This window comes from Aphelocoma coerulescens, unplaced genomic scaffold (assembly GCF_041296385.1).
Source record: "Aphelocoma coerulescens isolate FSJ_1873_10779 unplaced genomic scaffold, UR_Acoe_1.0 HiC_scaffold_118, whole genome shotgun sequence".
NCBI classification, from domain to species: domain Eukaryota; kingdom Metazoa; phylum Chordata; class Aves; order Passeriformes; family Corvidae; genus Aphelocoma; species Aphelocoma coerulescens.
Window position 1 is genome coordinate 721,584 of NW_027183476.1, and position 23,535 is coordinate 745,118.

General features: G+C 54.2%; 2 protein-coding genes across 2 annotated transcripts in view; one reads left to right on the forward strand and one right to left on the reverse strand.

Moving 5' to 3' along the window:
- Nucleotides 1-603: 603 nt before the first annotated feature.
- LOC138100614 (tyrosine-protein kinase receptor UFO-like) lies at nt 604-15,280 on the reverse strand. Its single transcript, XM_068998488.1, has 4 exons — nt 15,201-15,280; nt 11,600-11,759; nt 4,666-4,802; nt 604-925 (listed from the first exon to the last, which is right to left on the reverse strand). The coding sequence occupies exons 1-4, from the start codon at nt 15,278-15,280 to the stop codon at nt 604-606; spliced, it is 699 nt and encodes a 232-aa protein (XP_068854589.1).
- LOC138100615 (tyrosine-protein kinase receptor UFO-like) overlaps nt 15,279-23,535 on the forward strand; it is a 48,125-nt gene continuing 39,868 nt past the window's right edge. Inside the window, exon 1 of the mRNA XM_068998489.1 lies at nt 15,279-15,293. Within this exon, the coding sequence (XP_068854590.1) occupies nt 15,279-15,293 (15 nt within the window). The remainder of the gene's footprint in view (nt 15,294-23,535) is intronic.

Sequence of the window (23,535 nt, forward strand, 5' to 3'; positions counted from 1 at the left end):
GTCCCAGTACCTTTGGGGGGGTCCCTGGGGGGGGTCCCTGTATTTTGGGGGGGGGTCCCCACAATGCCCGAGTCCCTTTGGGGGGGTCCCTTTATTTTGGGGGGGGGTCCCAGTACCTTTGGGGGGGTCCCAGGGGGTCCCTTTATTTTGGGGGGGTCCCAGGGGGGTCCCTTCATTTTCGGGGGGGTCCCCTGAATGCCCGAGTCCCTTGGGGGGGGGTCCCTTTATTTTGGGGAGGGTCCCAGTACCTTTGGGGGGGTCCCAGGGGGTCCCTTTATTTTGGGGGGGGTCCCCTGAATGCCCGAGTCCCTTGGGGGGGTCCCTTTATTTTGGGGGGGGTCCCTGCACCTTTGGGGGGGTCCCTTTATTTTGGGAGGGGGATCCCACTACCTTTGGGGGGGTCCCAGGGGGGTTCCCTTCATTTTGGGGGGGTCCTGTCCCTCGGGGGGACCCCCCGAGTCCGTCCAGCGAGCGGGGGGGGGGGAGGGGAGGGGTGGATGGGACCCCCCCTCCTATTTTTTTTTGGGGGGGGGGGGGGGACTCCCTGGCAGTGCCGCAGCTCTTTTTATTTCGGGGGAGGGGTCCCAAAATCACGCCCCCTCCTCAGAGGCCGCGCAAGGCGCGGGGGGGTCCCCAAAATCGGGGGGGGACGCCCCAAAATCGGGGGGGCTCGGGCAGAGCACGTAACGCCCGGGACCCCCCCCCCTCGCTGGCCGGGGGCTCCTGGGGGGGCTCCGGGAGGGTTTTGGGGGTCCCGGGGGGGCCCCCGGCCGCCCCCCCCTCGGCCATGTTGACGTAGAGGGGGTCGGGGGTCGCGGGGGGAGGGGGCAGCCCCCGCAGGAGCCCCCCCAGGGCCCCCCCCAGCTCCTCGAAGGTCGGGCGGGCGCGGGGGTCCGCGGCCCAACAGCGGCGCATCAGCGCGTACCTGGGGGGAGGGGGCTGAAATGGGTCTGGGGGGGCGGAAAGGGGTCTGGGGGGCGCGGAAATGGGTCTGGGGGGGCGGAAAGGGGTCTGGGGGGCGCGGAAATGGGTCTGGGGGGGTCGGAAATGGGTCTGGGGGGCGCGGAAATGGGTCTGGGGGGGCGGAAAGGGGTCTGGGGGGCGCGGAAATGGGTCTGAAATGGGTCTGGGGGGTCTGAAATGGGTCTGGGGGGGCAGAAATGGGTCTGAAATGGGTCTGGGGGGGCGGAAATGGGTCTGGGGGGGCGGAAAGGGGTCTGGGGGGGCGGAAAGGGGTCGGGGGAGGCTGAAATGGGTCTGGGGGGGCTGAAAGGGGTCTGGGGGGCGCGGAAATGGGTCTGGGGGGCGGAAATGGGTCTGGGGGGGCGGAAAGGGGTCTGGGGGGCGCGGAAAGGGGTCTGGGGGGGTCAGAAATGGGTCTGGGGGGCTGAAATGGGTCTGGGGGTGTCGGAAAGGGGTCTGGGAGGGTTGGAAATGGGTCTGGGGGTGCTGAAATGGGTCTGGGGGGGCTGAAATGGGTCTGGGGGGTCAGAAATGGGTCTGGGGGTGTCAGAAATGGGTCTGGGGGGGCTGAAATGGGTCTGGGGGGCAGAAATGGGTCTGGGGGTGTCAGAAATGGGTCTGGGGGGACTGAAATGGGTCTGGGGGGGCGGAAATGGGTCCGAAATGGGTCTGGGGCGGAGGAAATGGGTCGGGGAGGGCTGAAATGGGTCTGGGGGGCTGAAATGGGTCCGGGGGGGTCGGAAATGGGTCTGGGGGGGCTGAAATGGGTCTGGGGGGCAGAAATGGGTCTGGGGGGGCAGAAATGGGTCTGAAATGGGTCTGGGGGGGCGGAAATGGGTCCGAAATGGGTCTGGGGCGGAGGAAATGGGTCGGGGAGGGCTGAAATGGGTCTGGGGGGCTGAAATGGGTCCGGGGGGGTCGGAAATGGGTCTGGGGGGGCTGAAATGGGTCCGGGGGGGTCGGAAATGGGTCTGGGGGGGCTGAAATGGGTCTGGGGGGCAGAAATGGGTCTGGGGGGGCAGAAATGGGTCTGAAATGGGTCTGGGGGGGCGGAAATGGGTCCGAAATGGGTCTGGGGCGGAGGAAATGGGTCGGGGAGGGCTGAAATGGGTCTGGGGGGCTGAAATGGGTCCGGGGGGGTCGGAAATGGGTCTGGGGGGGCTGAAATGGGTCTGGGGGGCTGAAATGGGTCTGGGGGGGCTGAAATGGGGCTCGGGGGCTGAAATGGGTCTGGGGGGTCAGAAATGGGTCTGAAATGGGTCTGGGGGCGCTGAAATGGGTCCGGGGGGGCGGAAAAGGGTCTGGGGGGGCTGAAATGGGGCTCGGGGGGCTGAAATGGGTCTGGGGGGGGCTGAAATGGTTCTGGGGGGCTGAAATGGGTCTGGGGGGTCAGAAATGGGTCTGAAATGGGTCTGGGGGGGCGGAAAGGGGTCTGGGGGGCGGAAATGGGGCTGAAATGGGTCTGGGGGGGCTGAAATGGGTCTGGGGAGGGCTGAAATGGGTCTGGGGGGTGCTGAAATGGGTCTGGGGGTGTCAGAAATGGGTCCGGGGGGTTGGAAATGGGTCTGGGGGTTTCAGAAATGGGTCTGGGGGGTCTGAAATGGGTCTGGGGGGGTCGGAAATGGGCCTGAAATGGGTCTGGGGGGACTGAAATGGGTCTGGGGGGGCAGAAATGGGTCTGGGGGGCTGAAATGGGTCTGGGGGTGTCAGAAATGGGTCTGGGGGGCTGAAATGGGTCTGGGGGTGTCGAAAATGAGTCTGGGGAGGGCTGAAATGGGTCTGGGGGGGCTGAAATGGGTCTGGGGGGTCAGAAAGGGGTCTGGGGGTGTCCAAAATGGGTCTGGGGGTCACTGGGGGTCAGTGAGGGGTCAGTGAGGGGTCAGTGAGGGGTCAATGGGGGTCACTGAGGGGTCAATGGGGGTCAGGGTGGGTCAGTGGGGTCACTGAGGGGTCAATGGGGGTCAGTGAGGGGTCAGTGGGGGTCAGTGAGGGGTCAGAGGTCACTGAGGGGTCAGTGGGGGTCAGTGCGGGTCAGTGAGGGGTCAGTGGGGTCACTGAGGGGTCAGTGGGGTCACTGAGGGGTCAGTGGTCACTCGGGGGTCAGTGAGGGGTCAGAGGTCACTGAGGGGTCACGGAGGGGTCACTGAGGGGTCAGTGAGGGGTCACTGAGGGGTCAGAGGTCACTGAGGTGTCAATGAGGGTCAGTGGGGGTCAGTGGGGTCACTGAGGGGTCAGTGGGGGTCAGTGAGGGGTCAGTGGGGGTCAGTGAGGGGTCAGTGGTCACTCGGGGTTCAGTGAGGGGTCAGGGGTCAGTGAGGGGTCAGTGAGGGTCAGTGAGGGGTCAGTGAGGGGTCAGAGGTCACTGAGGTGTCAATGAGGGTCAGTGAGGGGTCAGTGAGGGGTCAGTGAGGGGTCAGTGGGGGTCAGTGGGGGGTCAGTGGGGGTCAGTGGGGGGTCAGTGGGGGTCACTGAGGGGTCACTGAGGGGTCAGTGTGGGTCAGTGGGGGTCACTGAGGGGTCACTGAGGGGTCACTGAGGGGTCAGTGGGGGTCAGTGAGGGGTCAGTGGGGTCACTCAGGGGTCAGTGGTCACTCACAGGCGGGGCGGGCAGTGCGGGGGGTCAGTGGGGGTCAGTGGGGTCACTGAGGGGTCAGGGGTCAGTGAGGGGTCAGTGGGGGTCAGTGAGGGGTCACTCGGGGTTCAGTGAGGGGTCAGGGGTCAGTGAGGGGTCAGTGAGGGGTCAGTGAGGGGTCAGAGGTCACTGAGGGGTCACTGAGGGGTCAATGGTCACTCACAGGCAGGGCGGGCAGTGCGGGGGGACAGTGGGGGTCAGTGGGGTCACTGAGGGGTCAGTGGGGGTCACTGAGGGGTCAGTGTGGGTCACTCAGGGGTCAATGGTCACTCACAGGCAGGGCGGGCAGTGCGGGGGGGTCAGTGGGGGTCAGTGGGGTCAGTGAGGGGTCAGTGAGGGGTCACTGAGGGGTCAGTGGTCACTCACAGGCGGGGCGGGCAGTGCGGGGTGGTCAGTGGGGGTCAGAGGTCACTGAGGGGTCACTGAGGGGTCACGGAGGGGTCACTGAGGGGTCACTGAGGGGTCAGTGAGGGGTCAGTGAGGGGTCACTGAGGGGTCAGTGAGGGGTCAGTGGGGTCACTCAGGGGTCAGTGGTCACTCACAGGCGGGGCGGGCAGTGCGGGGGGTCAGTGGGGGTCAGAGGTCACTGAGGGGTCAGGGGTCAGTGAGGGGTCAGTGGGGGTCAGTGAGGGGTCAGTGAGGGGTCAGAGGTCACTGAGGGGTCACTGAGGGGTCAATGGTCACTCACAGGCGGGGCGGGCAGTGCGGGGGGACAGTGGGGGTCAGTGGGGGTCAGTGGGGGTCACTGAGGGGTCAATGGTCACTCACAGGCAGGGCGGGCAGTGCGGGGGGGTCAGTGGGGGTCAGAGGTCACTGAGGGGTCACTGAGGAGTCAGTGAGGGGTCAGTGGGGGTCACTGAGGGGTCAGTGTGGGTCACTGAGGGGTCAGTGAGGGGTCAGTGATCACTGAGGGGTCACTGAGGGGTCACTGAGGGGTCACTGAGGGGTCAGAGGTCACTGAGGGGTCAGTGGGGGTCAGAGGTCACTGAGGGGTCAGTGGGGTCACTCAGGGGTCAGTGAGGGGTCAGTGAGGGGTCAGTGGGGTCACTCAGGGGTCAGTGGTCACTCACAGGCGGGGCGGGCAGTGCGGGGGCGCCCCCAGGCGGTGCCCCCCCCTCAGGTACTCGAAGACTTCGCTGTTCTCCAGCCCCGGGTACGGGGTCAGGCCCCGGGCGGCGATCTCCCACATGGTCACTCCGAATGACCACTGCCGGACACAGAGTGACCACTGAGCCAGCCCGGACACAGAGTGACCACTGAGCCAGCCCGGACACAGAGTGACCACTGAGCCGGCCCGGACACAGCCCCCATCTCCCACATGGTCACTCCGAATGACCACTGCCGGACACAGAGTGACCACTGAGCCAGCCCGGACACGGCCCCCATCTCCCACATGGTCACTCCGAATGACCACTGCCGGACACAGAGTGACCACTGAGCCAGCCCGGACACAGCCCCCATCTCCCACATGGTCACTCCGAATGACCACTGCCGGACACAGAGTGACCACTGAGCCAGCCCGGACACAGAGTGACCACTGAGCCAGCCCGGACACAGCCCCCATCTCCCACATGGTCACTCCGAATGACCACTGCCGGACACAGAGTGACCACTGAGCCAGCCCGGACACAGAGTGACCACTGAGCCAGCCCGGACACGGCCCCCATCTCCCACATGGTCACTCCGAATGACCACTGCCGGACACAGAGTGACCACTGAGCCAGCCCGGACACGGCCCCCATCTCCCACATGGTCACTCCGAATGACCACTGCCGGACACAGAGTGACCACTGAGCCAGCCCGGACACAGAGTGACCACTGAGCCAGCCCGGACACGGCCCCCATCTCCCACATGGTCACTCCCAATGACCACTGCCGGACACAGAGTGACCACTGAGCCAGCCCGGACACAGAGTGACCACTGAGCCAGCCCAGACACAGCCCCCATCTCCCACATGGTCACTCCGAATGACCACTGCCGGACACAGAGTGACCACTGAGCCAGCCCGGACACAGAGTGACCACTGAGCCGGCCCGGACACAGCCCCCATCTCCCACATGGTCACTCCGAATGACCACTGCCGGACACAGAGTGACCACTGAGCCAGCCCGGACACAGAGTGACCACTGAGCCGGCCCGGACACGGCCCCCATCTCCCACATGGTCACTCCGAATGACCACTGCCGGACACAGAGTGACCACTGAGCCAGCCCGGACACAGAGTGACCACTGAGCCAGCCCGGACACGGCCCCCATCTCCCACATGGTCACTCCGAATGACCACTGCCGGACACAGAGTGACCACAGAGCCAGCCCGGACACGGAGTGACCACTGAGCCAGCCCAGACACAGCCCCCATCTCCCACATGGTCACTCTGAATGACCACTGCCGGACACAGAGTGACCACTGAGCCGGCCCGGACACAGCCCCCATCTCCCACATGGTCACTCCGAATGACCACTGCCGGACACAGAGTGACCACTGAGCCAGCCCGGACACAGAGTGACCACTGAGCCAGCCCGGACACGGCCCCCATCTCCCACATGGTCACTCCGAATGACCACTGCCGGACACAGAGTGACCACTGAGCCAGCCGGGACACAGAGTGACCACTGAGCCAGCCCGGACACAGCCCCCATCTCCCACATGGTCACTCCGAATGACCACTGCCGGACACAGAGTGACCACTGAGCCAGCCCGGACACGGCCCCCATCTCCCACATGGTCACTCCGAATGACCACTGCCGGACACAGAGTGACCACTGAGCCAGCCCGGACACGGAGTGACCACTGAGCCAGCCCAGACACAGCCCCCATCTCCCACATGGTCACTCCGAATGACCACTGCCGGACACAGAGTGACCACTGAGCCAGCCCGGACACAGAGTGACCACTGAGCCGGCCCGGACACAGAGTGACCACTGAGCCAGCCCGGACACAGAGTGACCACTGAGCCAGCCCGGACACGGCCCCCATCTCCCACATGGTCACTCCGAATGACCACTGCCGGACACAGAGTGACCACTGAGCCAGCCCGGACACAGAGTGACCACTGAGCCGGCCCGGACACAGCCCCCATCTCCCACATGGTCACTCTGAGTGACCACTGCCGGACACAGAGTGACCACTGAGCCAGCCCGGACACAGCCCCCATCTCCCACATGGTCACTCTGAGTGACCACTGCCGGACACAGAGTGACCACTGAGCCAGCCCGGACACGGAGTGACCACTGAGCCAGCCCGGACACGGCCCCCATCTCCCACATGGTCACTCCGAATGACCACTGCCGGACACAGAGTGACCACTGAGCCAGCCCGGACACAGAGTGACCACTGAGCCAGCCCGGACACAGCCCCCATCTCCCACATGGTCACTCTGAGTGACCACTGCCGGACACAGAGTGACCACTGAGCCAGCCCGGACACAGAGTGACCACTGAGCCAGCCCGGACACGGCCCCCATCTCCCACATGGTCACTCTGAGTGACCACTGCCGGACACAGAGTGACCACTGAGCCAGCCCGGACACAGAGTGACCACTGAGCCAGCCCGGACACAGCCCCCATCTCCCACATGGTCACTCCGAATGACCACTGCCGGACACAGAGTGACCACTGAGCCAGCCCGGACACGGCCCCCATCTCCCACATGGTCACTCTGAGTGACCACTGCCGGACACAGAGTGACCACTGAGCCAGCCCGGACACAGAGTGACCACTGAGCCAGCCCGGACACAGCCCCCATCTCCCACATGGTCACTCCGAATGACCACTGCCGGACACAGAATGACCACTGAGCCAGCCCGGACACAGAGTGACCACTGAGCCAGCCCGGACACAGAGTGACCACTGAGCCGGCCCGGACACAGCCCCCATCTCCCACATGGTCACTCCGAATGACCACTGCCGGACACAGAGTGACCACTGAGCCAGCCCGGACACAGAGTGACCACTGAGCCAGCCCGGACACAGCCCCCATCTCCCACATGGTCACTCCGAATGACCACTGCCGGACACAGAGTGACCACTGAGCCAGCCGGGACACAGAGTGACCACTGAGCCAGCCCGGACACAGCCCCCATCTCCCACATGGTCACTCCGAATGACCACTGCCGGACACAGAGTGACCACTGAGCCAGCCCGGACACGGCCCCCATCTCCCACATGGTCACTCCGAATGACCACTGCCGGACACAGAGTGACCACTGAGCCAGCCCGGACACGGAGTGACCACTGAGCCAGCCCAGACACAGCCCCCATCTCCCACATGGTCACTCCGAATGACCACTGCCGGACACAGAGTGACCACTGAGCCAGCCCGGACACAGAGTGACCACTGAGCCGGCCCGGACACAGAGTGACCACTGAGCCAGCCCGGACACGGCCCCCATCTCCCACATGGTCACTCCGAATGACCACTGCCGGACACAGAGTGACCACTGAGCCAGCCCGGACACAGAGTGACCACTGAGCCGGCCCGGACACAGCCCCCATCTCCCACATGGTCACTCTGAGTGACCACTGCCGGACACAGAGTGACCACTGAGCCAGCCCGGACACAGCCCCCATCTCCCACATGGTCACTCTGAGTGACCACTGCCGGACACAGAGTGACCACTGAGCCAGCCCGGACACAGAGTGACCACTGAGCCAGCCCGGACACGGCCCCCATCTCCCACATGGTCACTCTGAGTGACCACTGCCGGACACAGAGTGACCACTGAGCCAGCCCGGACACGGAGTGACCACTGAGCCAGCCCGGACACGGCCCCCATCTCCCACATGGTCACTCCGAATGACCACTGCCGGACACAGAGTGACCACTGAGCCAGCCCGGACACAGCCCCCATCTCCCACATGGTCACTCTGAGTGACCACTGCCGGACACAGAGTGACCACTGCCGGACACAGAGTGACCACTGCCGGACACAGAGTGACCACTGAGCCAGCCCGGACACAGAGTGACCACTGAGCCAGCCCGGACACAGCCCCCATCTCCCACATGGTCACTCTGAGTGACCACTGCCGGACACAGAGTGACCACTGAGCCAGCCCGGACACAGCCCCCATCTCCCACATGGTCACTCTGAGTGACCACTGCCGGACACAGAGTGACCACTGAGCCAGCCCGGACACGGAGTGACCACTGAGCCAGCCCGGACACAGAGTGACCACTGAGCCAGCCCGGACACAGAGGGGTCACTCAGGGGTCACTGAGGGGTCACTCAGGGGTCACTCAGGGGTCACTCAGGGGTCACTCAGGGCTCCTGCTTTGGGTTTTTTGGGTTTTTTGGGGGTTTTTTTGGGGTGATTTTGGAGGTTTGGGGCTTTTTTATGGGATTTTGTTGGGATTTTGATGGGATTTTGGGCTTCCTGGGTCGACTTTTGGGGGCATTTTGGGTTTTTTAGGGTTTTTGGGGTCCCCGAGTCCAGTTTGGGGGGATTTTGGGGGTTTTGGGGCTTTTAATGGGATTTTGATAGGATTTTTTTGGGATCTTATTGTGGGTTTTGGATGGGATTTTGATGGGATTTTGATGGGATTTTGATGGGATTTTGGGGTTCCTGGGTCGACTTTTGGGGGCATTTTGGGGGTTTTAGGGTTTTTGGGGTCCCCGAGTCCAGTTTGGGGGTGATTTGAGGGGGGTTGGGTTTTTTTATGGGATTTCAATGGGATTTCAATGGGATTTCAATGGGATTTTGACAGGATTTTGATGGGATTTTGGGGTTTTAGGGTTTTCGGGGTCCCCGAGTCCATTTTTGGGGTGATTTTGGGGGTTTTTGGGGTCTCACCACATCGCTCTGGGTGGTGCAGACGCGCTCGGTCAGGCCCACAGTGGGGGCTTCTGTGGGGTTTTGATGGGATTTTGATGGGATTTTGATGGGATTTTGGGGTTCCTGGGTCGACTTTTGGGGGCATTTTTGGGGTTTTAGGGTTTTTGGAGTCCCTGAGTGTGGTTTTGGGGAGTTTTGGGGCTTTTTTATGGGATTTTGATGGGATCTTATTGTGGGTTTTTAATGGAATTTTTTTTAATGGGGATTTTTATGGGATTTCGATGAGATTTTGATGGGATTTTGATGGGATTTTGGGGTTCCTGGGTCGACTTTTGGGGACATTTTTGGGGTTTTAGGGTTTTTGGGGTCCCCGAGTCTGTTTTTTGGGTGATTTTGGGGGTTTTTGGTCTTTTTATGGGATTTTTATGGGATTTCAATGAGATTTTTATGGGATTTTGATGGGATTTTGATGGGATTTGGGGGTTTTAGGGTTTTCGGGGTCCCCGAGTCCATTTTTGGGGTGATTTTGGGGGTTTTTGGGTTTTTTAATGGGATTTCTATGGGATCTTATTGTGGGTTTTTAATGGGATTTGATGGGATTTTGATGGGATTTTGGGGTTCCTGGGTCGACTTTTGGGGGCATTTTCAGGGTTTTAGGGTTTTTGGAGTCCCTGAGTGTGGTTTTGGGGTGATTTGGGGAGTTTTGGGTTTTTTTTATGGGATTTTTATGGGATCTTATAGTGGGTTTCTAATGGGATTTTTATGGGATTTTGATGGGATTTTAATGGGATTTTGATGGGATTTTGATGGGATTTTGGGGTTCCTGGATCGACTTTTGGGGACATTTTTGGGGTTTTAGGGTTTTTGGGGTCCCTGAGTCCAGTTTGGGGTGATTTTGGAGGTTTTGGGTTTTTTTTATGGGATTTTTATGGGATCTTATTGTGGGTTTTTAATGGGATTTTGATGGGATTTTGATGGGATTTTGGGGTTCCTGGGTCGACTTTTGGGGGCATTTTCGGGGTTTTAGGGTTTTTGGAGTCCCTGAGTGTGGTTTTGGGGTGATTTGGGGAGTTTTGGGGCTTTTTTATGGGATTTTTATGGGATCTTATTGTGGGTTTCTAATGGGATTTTTATGGGATTTTGATGGGATTTTAATGGGATTTTAATGGGATTTTAATGGGATTTTGATGGGATTTTGATGGGATTTTGATGGGATTTTGGGGTTCCTGGGTCGACTTTTGGGGACATTTTTGGGGTTTTAGGGTTTTTGGGGTCCCTGAGTCCAGTTTGGGATGATTTTGGGGGTTTTGGGGTTTTTTTATGGGATTTTTTTACAGGATTTTGATGGGATTTTGATGGGATTTTGGGGTTCCTGGGTCGACTTTTGGGGGCATTTTCGGGGTTTTAGGGTTTTTGGAGTCCCTGAGTGTGGTTTTGGGTGATTTGGGGAGTTTTGGGTTTTTTTAATGGGATTTTGATGGGATCTTATTGTGGGTTTCTAATGGGATTTTTATGGGATTTTGATGGGATTTTAATGGGATTTTAATGGGATTTTGATGGGATTTTTATGGGATTTTGATGGGATTTTGGGGTTCCTGGATCGACTTTTGGGGACATTTTTGGGGTTTTAGGGTTTTTGGGGTCCCTGAGTCCAGTTTGGGGTGATTTTGGGGGTTTTGGGTTTTTTTTATGGGATTTTTATGGGATCTTATTGTGGGTTTTTAATGGGATTTTGATGGGATTTTGATGGGATTTTGGGGTTCCTGGGTCGACTTTTGGGGGCATTTTCGGGGTTTTAGGGTTTTTGGAGTCCCTGAGTGTGGTTTTGGGGTGATTTGGGGAGTTTTGGGGCTTTTTTATGGGATTTTGATGGGATCTTATTGTGGGTTTTTAATGGAATTTTTTTTAATGGGGATTTTTATGGGATTTTGATGAGATTTTGATGGGATTTTGATGAGATTTTGGGGTTCCTGGGTCAACTTTTGGGGACTTTTTGGGATTTTAGGGTTTTCGGGGTCCCCGAGTCCATTTTTGGGGTGATTTTGGGGGTTTTGGGGTCTCACCACGTCGCTCTTGGTGGTGTAGACGCGCTCGGCCAGGCCCACAGTGGGGGCTTCTGTGGGGTTTTGATGGGATTTTGACGGGATTTTGATGGGATTTTGACGTTTTAGGGTTTTCGGGGTCCCCGAGTCCGTTTTTTGGGGTGATTTTGGGGGTTTTTGGGGTCTCACCACGTCGCTCTTGGTGGTGTAGACGCGCTCGGCCAGGCTCTCCAGGGCCACCCACTTGACGGGCACGGGGGCGCCGCGGCCCTGCCGGTAATACTGGGACCCCCCCACCTGCTTGGAGAGCCCGAAATCGGCCACGCGCACGCGGAGCTGCTCGTCCAGCCTGCGGGGACACGCCGACACTGGCACCTGAGCCGCCCCAAAAATCCCCAAATCCCCAATCCCCAAATCCCCAAAATCCCCAAATCCCAAAGCCCAAAAATCCCCAAATCCCAAAGCCCAAAAATCCCCAAATCCCAAAGCCCAAAAATCCCCAAATCCCATAAAAATCCCAAAAGTCCTCAAAAAAATCCCCAAATCCCCAAGTCCCCAAAATCCCAAAAATCCCCAAAGCCCAAAAATCCCCAAGTCCCAAAAATCCCCAAATCCCCAAAGTCCCCAAAATCCCAAAAATCCCCAATCCCCAAATGCCAAAAATCCCCAAGTCCCCAAATCACAAAAATCCCCAAATCCCCAAATCCCAAAGCCCAAAAATCCCCAAATCCCATAAAAATCCCAAAAGTCCTCAAAAAATCCCAAAAATCCCCAAATCCCAAATCACAAAAATCCCCAAGTCCCAAAAATCCCAAAAATCCCCAAATCCCAAAAATCCCCAAATCCCAAATCCCAAAAATCCCCAAATCCCAAATCACAAAAATCCCCAAGTGCCCAAAGCCCAAAAATCCCCAAATCCCCAAGTCCCAAAAATCCCCAAGTCCCCAAGTCCCATAAAAATCCCCAAATCCCAAAAATCCCCAAAGTCCCCAAATCACAAAAATCCCCAAATCCCAAATCCCAGAAATCCCCAAGTCCCCAAGTCCCATAAAAATCCCAAAAGTCCTCAAAAAATCCCAGAAATCCCCAAGTCCCCAAGTCCCATAAAAATCCCAAGTCCTCAAAAAATCCCAAAAGTCCTCAAAAAATCCCCAAATCCCCAAGTGCCCAAATCCCAAAAATCCCCAAATCCCAAAATCCCCAAGTGCCCAAATCCCAAAAATCCCCAAGTGCCCAAGTCCCATAAAAATCCCAAAAGTCCTCAAAAAATCCCAAAATCCCCAAGTGCCCAAATCACAAAAATCCCCAAATCCCAAAATCCCCAAAATCCCCAAATCCCAAAAATCCCCAAATCCCAAAAATCCCCAAGTGCCCAAGTCCCAAAAATCCCCAAATCCCAATAATGCAAAATCCCAAAAGTCCCATAAAAATCCCAAAAATCCTCAAACAATCCCCCAAATCCCCAAACCCCAATAATGCAGAATCCCCAAATCCCAAAAGTCCCATAAAAATCCCAAAATCCCAAAAGTCCCCAAATCCCAAAAGTCCCCAAAAATCCCCAAAATCCCCGAAATCCCCAAATCCCAGATCCTGTGATCTGCATCCCACCCCAACGGCCCCATGTCCCCAACGTCCCAGTACCCCCAGTACCCCCCAGTACCCCCCCAGTACCCCCCCAGTACCCCCCCAGTACCCCCAGTATCCCCAGTATCTCCAGTACCCCACCAGTATCCCCCCAGTCTCCCCAGTCCCTCCCAGTATTCCCAGTTCCCCCAGTCCCTCCCAGTCCCTCCCAGTATTCCCAGTCCCCCCAGTCTCCGCACATGCAGTTCCTCGCCGCCAGTACCCCCAGTATCCCCATTCCTCCCCAGTTCCCCCCAGTCCCTCCCAGTCCCTCCCAGTCCCCCCAGTCCCCCCAGTATTCCCAGTACCCCCCAGTCCCTCCCAGTATTCCCAGTCCCTCCCAGTCCCCCCAGTCCCTCCCCAGTCCTCCCAGTACCCCCCAGTCCCTCCCAGTCTCCCCAGTCCCTCCCAGTCCCTCCCAGTATTCCCAGTCTCCCCAGTCTCCGCACATGCAGTTCCTCGCCGCCAGTACCCCCAGTCTCCCCATTCCTCCCCAGTTCCCCCCAGTCCCTCCCAGTCCCTCCCAGTCTCCCCAGTCCCCCCAGTATTCCCAGTACCCCCCAGTCCCTCCCAGTATTCCCAGTCCCTCCCAGTCCCCCCAGTCCCTCCCCAGTCCCCCCAGTCCCCCCAGTCCCCCCAGTATTCCCAGTACCCCCCAGTCCCTCCCAGTCCCCCCAGTATCCCCCAGTCCCTCCCAGTCTCCCCAGTCCCCCCAGTATTCCCAGTACCCCCCAGTCCCTCCCAGTATTCCCAGTCCCTCCCAGTCCCCCCAGTCCCTCCCCAGTCCCCCCAGTCCCCCCAGTCCCCCCAGTATTCCCAGTACCCCCCAGTCCCTCCCAGTCCCCCCAGTACCCCCCAGTCCCTCCCAGTCCCCCCAGTATCCCCAGTCTCCCCAGTACCCCCCAGTCCCTCCCAGTCCCCCCAGTCCCCCAGTCCCCCCCAGTCCCTCCCAGTCCCTCCCCAGTCCCTCCCCAGTCCCTCCCAGTCCCTCCCAGTATCCCCAGTATCCCCAGTCTCCGCACATGCAGTTCCTCGCCGCCAGTACCCCCAGTACCCCCAGTCCCCCCCAGTCCCTCCCAGTCCCTCCCAGTATCCCCAGTCTCCCCAGTCTCCGCACATGCAGTTCCTCGCCGCCAGTACCCCCAGTACCCCCAGTCCCCCCCAGTCCCTCCCCAGTCCCCCCCAGTCCCTCCCAGTCCCTCCCAGTATCCCCAGTCTCCCCAGTCTCCGCACATGCAGTTCCTCGCCGCCAGTACCCCCAGTACCCCCAGTCCCCCCCAGTCCCTCCCAGTCCCCCCAGTCCCCCCAGTCCCTCCCAGTCCCTCCCAGTCCCTCCCAGTATCCCCAGTCTCCGCACATGCAGTTCCTCGCCGCCAGTACCCCCAGTATCCCCAGTACCCCCAGTCCCTCCCAGTCCCTCCCAGTCCCTCCCAGTCCCTCCCAGTCCCTCTCAGTCCCTCCCAGTCCCTCCCAGTATTCCCAGTCTCCCCAGTCTCCGCACATGCAGTTCCTCGCCGCCAGTACCCCCAGTATCCCCAGTACCCCCAGTCCCTCCCAGTCCCTCCCAGTCCCTCCCAGTATCCCCACTATCCCCAGTCTCCGCACATGCAGTTCCTCGCCGCCAGTCCCCCCAGTCTCCCCAGTACCCCCAGTCCCTCCCAGTCCCTCCCCAGTCCCTCCCAGTCCCTCCCAGTCCCTCCCAGTATCCCCAGTTCCCCCAGTCTCCGCACATGCAGTTCCTCGCCGCCAGTCTCCCCAGTATCCCCAGTCCCTCCCAGTCCCTCCCAGTCCCTCCCAGTACCCCCCAGTCCCTCCCAGTATCCCCAGTCTCCGCACATGCAGTTCCTCGCCGCCAGTACCCCCAGTATCCCCAGTACCCCCAGTCCCTCCCAGTCCCTCCCAGTCCCCCCCAGTCCCTCCTAGTCCCTCCCAGTCCCTCCCCAGTCCCTCCCAGTCCCTCCCAGTCCCTCCCAGTATCCCCAGTATCCCCAGTCTCCGCACATGCAGTTCCTCGCCGCCAGTCCCCCCAGTATCCCCAGTACCCCCAGTCCCTCCCAGTCCCTCCCAGTCCCTCCCAGTCCCCCCCAGTCCCTCCCAGTCCCTCCCCAGTCCCTCCCAGTCCCTCCCAGTACCCCCCAGTCCCTCCCAGTATCCCCAGTCTCCGCACATGCAGTTCCTCGCCGCGAGGTCTCGGTGCACGAAGTTCCTCTGGCTCAGGTAGCTCATCCCGGCCGCGATGTCGGCCATGAACCGCAGCAGGGTGCGGGGGGACAGCGCCTGCGGGCACCGGGGACGCTCGGGGACGGCCCCAAAAATCCCCAAAAATCCCCCAAAAATCCCCCCAAAAATCCCAAAAAGATTCCCAAAAAAATCCCCAAAAAATCCCCAAAAAATCCAAAAAAAATCCAAAAAAAATCCCCCCCCAAAATGCCCCAAACCCCAGCAGGGTGCAGGGGGACAGCGCCTGCGGGCACCGGGGACGCTCGGGGACGGCCCCAAAAATCCCCAAAAATCCCCAAAAAATCCCCCAAAAAAATCCCAAAAAAATTCCCCAAAAGTTCCCCCAAAAACATCCCAAAAATCCCCCCAAAAATCCCCCCCCAAATGGCCCCAAAATGCCCCAAACCCCAGCAGGGTGCGGGGGGACAGCGCCTGCGGGCACCCGGGGACGCTCAGGGACGGCCCCAAAAATCCCCAAAAAATCCCCCAAAATCCCCCCAAAAATCCCAAAAAGATTCCCAAAAAAATCCCCAAAAAATCCCCCCAAAATCCCCCCAAAAATCCCCCCCCAAAATGCCCCAAACCGCAGCAGGGTGCGGGGGGACAGCGCCTGCGGGCACCGGGGACGCTCGGGGACGGCCCCAAAAATCCCCCAAAATCCCCCAAAAATCCCCCCAAAAATCCCAAAAAAATTCCCCAAAAAATCCCCAAAAAAATCCCCAAAAAATCCAAAAAAATTCCCCCCCAAAATGCCCCAAACCGCAGCAGGGTGCGGGGGGACAGCGCCTGCGGGCACCCGGGACGCTCAGGGACGGCCCCAAAAATCCCCAAAAAATCCCCCAAAATCCCCAAAAAAATCCCAAAAAAATTCCCTCAAAAATCCCCAAAAAATCAAAAAAAAATAAAAAACAAATCCCCCCCAAAATCCCCCCCCAAATGGCCCCAAAATGCCCCAAACCGCAGCAGGGTGCGGGGGGACAGCGCCTGCGGGCACCCGGGACGCTCGGGGACGGCCCCAAAAATCCCCAAAAATCCCCCAAAAATCCCCCCAAAAATCCCAAAAAGATTCCCAAAAAAATCCCCAAAAAATCCCCCCAAAATCCCCCCAAAAATCCCCCCCCAAAATGCCCCAAACCGCAGCAGCGTGCGGGGGGACAGCGCCTGCGGGCACCGGGGATGCTCGGGGACGGCCCCAAAAATCCCCAAAAATCCCCCAAAATCCCCCAAAAAATCCCCAAAAAATTCCCTCAAAAATCCCCAAAAAATCCCCAAAAAATCCAAAAAAAATCCAAAAAAAATCCCCCCCAAAATGCCCCAAACCGCAGCAGGGTGCGGGGGGACAGCGCCTGCGGGCACCGGGGACGCTCGGGGACGGCCCCAAAAATCCCCCAAAATCCCCCAAAATCCCAAAAAAAATCCCCAAAATTCCCAAAAAAATTCCCCAAAAAATCCCCAAAAAATTCCCCAAAAAATCCCCCAAAAATTCCCCAAAAAAATCCCCCCAAAATCCCAAAAAAATTCCCCAAAAAATTCCCCAAAAAATCCCCCCTTTTTTATTTTTTATGGCGATATTTTGGGATTTTTTGCGGGGTTTTTTTGGGGATTTTCTGGGATATTTTATGGGATTTTTTTTTCGATTTTTTGGGATTTTTTGTGGGGATTTTTTAGGATTTTTTGGGGATTTTTTGGGATTTTTGCGGGATTTTTGCGGGATTTTTTTTGGCAATTTTTTGGGATTTTTTTGGGATTTTTTGGGATTTTTGGGATTTTTGAGGGATTTTTTTGGGGATTTTTTGGGATTTTTTGTGGGGATTTTTTTGGGATTTTTGGGATTTTTGAGGGTTTTTTGTGGGATTTGGGGGGGTTTTTTGGGGATTTGTGGATTTGGGATTTTTTTGTGGGATTTCGGACATTTTTGATGGGATTTTTTTGGGACTTTCTGGGATTTTTTAGGGGATTTTTTGAGGGATTTTTTTGGGAGTTTTTGAGGGATTTTTTTGGCATTTTTGTGGGATTTTTTGTGGGATTTGGGGTTTTTTGTGGGATTTGCGGGGTTTGAGGATTTGGGATTTTTTGTGGGATTTTGACATTTTTTATGGGATTTTTTTGGGGATTTTCTGGGATTTTGATGGGATTTTTTGGGGTTTTTTGGGATTTCCGGGATTTCTGGGATTTGGGGTTTTTTGGGGGACATTTTGTGGGATTTGGGGTTTTTCGTGGGATTTGTGGATTTGGGATTTTTTATGGGATTTTAGACATTTTTGATGGGATTTTTTTGGGACTTTCTGGGATTTTTTGGGGATTTTTGCGGGATTTTTTGCGGATTTTTTGTGGGATTTGCGGGGTTTGTGGATTTGGGATTTTTGTGGGATTTTTTACATTTTTATGGGATTTTTTTGGGACTTTTTGGGATTTCTGGGAATTCTGGGATTTGGGGTTTTTTTGGGGACATTTTGTAGGATTTGGGGGCTTGTGGGATTTGTGGATTTGGGATTTTTTATGGGATTTTGACATTTTTGATGGGATTTTTTGGGACTTTCTGGGATTTTTTAAAGGGATTTTTTGAGGGATTTTTTTGAGACTTTTTGTGGGATTTTTGAGGGATTTCTGGGATTTTTGGGGTCTTGGGGTTTTTTGTGGGATTTGAAGGATTTGTGGATTTGGGATTTTTTATGGGATTTTGACTTTTTAAATGGGATTTTTTTGAGACTTTCTGGGATTTTTTAGGGGATTTTTTGAGGGATTTTTTTGGGATTTCTGGGATTTTTGAGGGATTTTTTTTGCGATTTTTTGGGATTTTTTGTGGGGATTTTTTGGGATTTTTTTTTGGTTTTTTGGGACTTTTGCGGGATTTTTGCGGGATTTTTTTTGCGTTTTTTTGGGATTTTTGAGGGTTTTTTGTGGGATTTGGGGTTTTTTTGGCGATTTGTGGATTTGGGATTTTTTGTGGGATTTCGGACATTTTTAATGGGATTTTTTTGGGACTTTCTGGGATTTTTTATGGGATTTTTGCGGGATTTTTGTGGGATTTTGGGGATTTTTGTGGGATTTGGGGTTTTTTGTGGGATTTTGACATTTTTAACGGGATTTTTTTTGTGATTCTGGGATTTTGATGGGATTTTTTGGGGGATTTCCGGGATTTCCGGGATTTTTGGGCTCCGGGGTTTTTTTCCGGGGGCACTTTTGGGGTTTGGGGGGGTGGGGTCCTCCCCGTGGGGGGGTCCCCGAGGCGGGCGCAGAGCAGGAAGCTGCGCAGGGCCCCCAATTCCCCCGGGTTTGGGGCTTTTTGGGGCCCTTTGGGGCTTGGGATGGGATGGACGGGACCTTTTGGGGCATTTGGGGCCATTTGGGGGCATTTGGGCGATTCCCGGGGGGTTGGTGGGGCTTTCATGGGGTTTGGGGGGATTTTTATGGGGTTTTGGGGGGCATTTCTGGGACTTTTGGGGGGATTTTTGATGGGGATTTTTTGGGATTTTTTTGGGGTTTTTTTGGATTTTTTGGGATTTTTTGTGTGGATTTTTTGGGATTTTTTGGGGGATTTTTGAGGGATTTTTTTTTGGATTTTTTGGGATTTTTTGTGGGATTTCTGGGATTTTTTGTGGGTTTTTTGGGGATTTTTTGTGTGGTTTTTTTGGGGATTTTCTGGGATTTTTTGGGGGGCTTTTTGGGATTTTTGGGATTTTTTTGTGGTTTTTTTTTGCGATTTTTTGGGATTTTTTGTGGGTTTTTTTTGGGGATTTCTGGGATTTTTGTGGGATTTTTTTTGCGATTTTTTGGGATTTTTTGTGGGGATTTTTTTGGGATTTCTGAGATTTTTGTGGGATTTTTTTGCGATTTTTTGGGATTTTTTGGGGGATTTTTGGGGATTTTTTTGGATTTTTTTGTGTGGTTTTTTGGATTTTTTTGGGATTTTTTTTGCGATTTTTTGGGATTTTTGGGGGATTTTTTGAGGTTTTTTTTGGGATTTTTTGGGATTTTTTTGTGCGGTTTTTTGGGGGATTTTTGGGATTTTTTGTGGGGATTTTTTTTGCGATTTTCTGGCATTTTTTGTGGGGATTTTTTTTGGGATTTCTGGGATTTTTGAGGGGTTTTTTGGGATTTGGGTTTTTTGGGGGAATTTGTGGATTTGGGATTTTTTGTGGGATTTCGGACATTTTTAATGGGATTTTTGGGGGACTTTCTGGGATTTTTTATGGGATTTTTGCGGGATTTTTTGTGGGATTTGGGGTTTTTTGTGGGATTTGAAGGATTTGTGGATATGAGATTTTTTATGGGATTTTGGCATTTTTAATGGGATTTTTGGGGGACTTTCTGGGATTTTTAGGGGATTTTTTGCGGGATATTTTGAGATTTTTTTGTGGGATTTTTTGTGGGATTTGGGGTTTTTTGTGGGATTTTTATGGGGTTTGTGGATTTGGGATTTTTTGGTGGGATTTTGGACATTTTTAATGGGATTTTTTTGGGACTTTCTGGGATTTTTTATGGGATTTTTGCGGGATTTTTGTGGGATTTGGGGGATTTTTGTGGGATTTGGGGTTTTTTGTGGGATTTGAAGGATTTGTGGATATGAGATTTTTTATGGGATTTTGACACTTTTAACGGGATTTTTGTGTGATTCTGGGATTTTGATGGGATTTTTTTTGGGGATTTCCGGGATTTCCGGGATTTTTGGGCTCCGGGGTTTTTTCCGGGGGCACTTTTGGGGTTTGGGGGGGTGGGGTCCTCCCCGTGGGGGGGTCCCCGAGGCGGGCGCAGAGCAGGAAGCTGCGCAGGGCCCCCAATTCCCCCGGGTTTGGGGCTTTTTGGGGCCCTTTGGGGCTTGGGATGGGATGGACGGGACCTTTTGGGGCATTTGGGGCCATTTGGGGGCATTTGGGCGATTCCCGGGGGGTCGGTGGGGCTTTCATGGGGTTTGGGGGGATTTTTATGGGGTTTTGGGGGCATTTCTGGGACTTTTTGGGGGATTTTTGATGGGGATTTTTTGGGATTTTTTGTGGGGTTTTTTGGGATTTTTTGGGATTTTTTGGGGGTTTTTTTGGGGATTTCTGGGATTTTTTGTGGGGGTTTTTTTGGGGATTTCTGGGATTTTTGAGGGATTTTTTTTGCGATTTTTTGGGATTTTTTGTGGGGATTTTTTTGGGATTTCTGGGACTTTTGTGGGATTTTTTTGCGATTTTTTGGGATTTTTGGGGGGATTTTTTGGGATTTTTTGGGATTTTTTTGTGTGTTTTTTTGGATTTTTTTGGGATTTTTTTTGCGATTTTTTGTGGGATTTTTTGGGGGATTTTTGGGATTTTTTGTGGGATTTTTTTTGCGATTTTTTTTTTTTTTTGTGGGGATTTTTTGGGATTTTTATGGGATTTTTGAGGGTTTTTTTGGGATTTGGGATTTTTTTGGGGGATTTGTGGATTTGGGATTTTTTGTGGGATTTCGGACATTTTTAATGGGATTTTTGGGGGACTTTCTGGGATTTTTAGGGGATTTTTTGCGGGATATTTTGAGATTTTTTTGTGGGATTTTTTGTGGGATTTTGGGGATTTTTGTGGGATTTGGGGTTTTTTGTGGGATTTGAAGGATTTGTGGATATGAGATTTTTTATGGGATTTTGACATTTTTAACGGGATTTTTTTTGTGATTCTGGGATTTTGATGGGATTTTTTGGGGGATTTCCGGGATTTCCGGGATTTTTGGGCTCCGGGGTTTTTTTCCGGGGGCACTTTTGGGGTTTGGGGGGGGTGGGGTCCTCCCCGTGGGGGGGTCCCGCGAGGCGGGCGCAGAGCAGGAAGCTGCGCAGGGCCCCCAATTCCCCCGGGTTTGGGGCTTTTTGGGGCCCTTTGGGGCTTGGGATGGGATGGACGGGACCTTTTGGGGCATTTGGGGCCATTTGGGGGCATTTGGGCGATGCCCGGGGGGTTGGTGGGGCTTTCATGGGGTTTGGGGGGATTTTTATGGGGTTTTGGGGGGCATTTCTGGGACTTTTGGGGGGATTTTTGATGGGGATTTTTTGGGATTTTTTGTGGGTTTTTTGGGGATTTTTTGGGATTTTTGAGGGATTTTTTTGCGATTTTTTGGGATTTTTTGTGGGTTTTTTGGGGGATTTCTGGGATTTTTTGTGGGGGTTTTTTGGGATTTCTGGGATTTTTGAGGGATTTTTTTTGCGATTTTTTGTGGGGATTTTTTTGGGATTTCTGGGATTTTTGTGGGATTTTTTTGCGATTTTTTAGGATTTTTGGGGGGATTTTTTGGGATTTTTTGGGATTTTTTTGTGTGGTTTTTTGGATTTTTTGGGGATTTTTTTTGCGATTTTTTTTTTTTTTGTGGGGATTTTTTGGGATTTTTATGGGATTTTTGAGGTTTTTTTTTGGGATTTGGGGTTTTTTTTGGGGATTTGTGGATTTGGGATTTTTTGTGGGATTTCGGACATTTTTAATGGGATTTTTTTGGGACTCTCTGGGATTTTTTATGGGATTTTTGCGGGATTTTTGCGGGATTTTGGGGATTTTTGTGGGATTTGGGGTTTTTTGTGGGATTTGAAGGATTTGTGGATATGAGATTTTTTATGGGATTTTGACATTTTTAATGGGATTTTTTTGTGATTCTGGGATTTTGATGGGATTTTTTTGGGGATTTCCGGGATTTCCGGGATTTTTGGGCTCCGGGGTTTTTTTCGGGGGGCACTTTTGGGGTTTGGGGGGGTGGGGTCCTCCCCGTGGGGGGGTCCCCGAGGCGGGCGCAGAGCAGGAAGCTGCGCAGGGCCCCCCAATTCCCCCGGGTTTGGGGCTTTTTGGGGCCCTTTGGGGCTTGGGATGGGATGGACGGGACCTTTTGGGGCATTTGGGGCCATTTGGGGGCATTTGGGCGATGCCCCGGGGGGTTGGTGGGGCTTTCATGGGGTTTGGGGGGATTTTTATGGGGTTTTTGGGGGGCATTTCTGGGACTTTTGGGGGGATTTTTGATGGGGATTTTTTGGGATTTTTTGTGGGGTTTTTTGGGATTTTCTGGGATTTTTTTGGGATTTTTTTGCGATTTTTTGGGATTTTTTGTGGGTTTTTTTGGGGATTTCTGGGATTTTTTGTGGGGGTTTTTTGGGGATTTCTGGGATTTTTGAGGGATTTTTTTGCGATTTTTTGGGATTTTTTGTGGGGATTTTTTTGGGATTTCTGGGACTTTTGTGGGATTTTTTTGGGATTTTTGGGGGATTTTTTGAGGTTTTTTTGGGATTTTTTGGATTTTTTTGTGTGGTTTTTTTGGGGGATTTTTGGGATTTTTTTGTGGGATTTTTTTTGCGATTTTTTGGGATTTTTTGTGGGGATTTTTTGGGGATTTTTTGGGATTTTTTTTTGTTTTTTGGGGATTTTCTGGCATTTTTTGTGGGGATTTTTTTTGGGATTTCTGGGATTTTTGAGGGGTTTTTTGGGATTTGGGTTTTTTGGGGGAATTTGTGGATTTGGGATTTTTTGTGGGATTTCGGACATTTTTAATGGGATTTTTTTGGGACTTTCTGGGATTTTTTATGGATTTTTTGCGGGATTTTTGTGGGATTTTGGGGATTTTTGTGGGATTTGGGGTTTTTTGTGGGATTTGAAGGATTTGTGGATATGAGATTTTTTATGGGATTTTGACATTTTTAACGGGATTTTTTTTGTGATTCTGGGATTTTGATGGGATTTTTTGGGGGATTTCCGGGATTTCCGGGATTTTTGGGCTCCGGGGTTTTTTTCCGGGGGCACTTTTGGGGTTTGGGGGGTGGGGTCCTCCCCGTGGGGGGGTCCCCGAGGCGGGCGCAGAGCAGGAAGCTGCGCAGGGCCCCCAATTCCCCCGGGTTTGGGGCTTTTTGGGGCCCTTTGGGGCTTGGGATGGGATGGACGGGACCTTTTGGGGCATTTGGGGCCATTTGGGGGCATTTGGGCGATTCCCGGGGGGTTGGTGGGGCTTTCATGGGGTTGGGGGGGATTTTTATGGGGTTTTGGGGGGAATTTCTGGGACTTTTGGGGGGATTTTTGATGGGGATTTTTTGGGATTTTTTGTGGGTTTTTTTGGGGGATTTTCTTGGATTTTTTTGGGGGTTTTTTTTGCGATTTTTTGGGATTTTTTGTGGGTTTTTTGGGGGATTTCTGGGATTTTTTGTGGGGTTTTTTTGGGGATTTCTGGGATTTTTGAGGGATTTTTTTTGCGATTTTTTGGGATTTTTTGTGGGGATTTTTTTGGGATTTCTGGGATTTTTGTGGGATTTTTTTGCGATTTTTTGGGATTTTTGGGGGGATTTTTTGGGATTTTTTGGG

Coding starts and splice junctions, on each gene's coding strand:
- LOC138100614 (XM_068998488.1), bottom strand. CDS start 15,280: ATGGCCGACATCGCGGCCGGGATGAGCTACCTGAGCCAGAGGAACTTC. Junction 11,760..15,200: donor CTCGCGGCGAGGAACTGCAT/GTGCGGAGACTG, acceptor GTGTCCCCGCAG/GCTGGACGAGCAGCTCCGCG. Junction 4,803..11,599: donor ACACCACCAAGAGCGACGTG/GTGAGACCCCAA, acceptor TGTGTCCGGCAG/TGGTCATTCGGAGTGACCAT.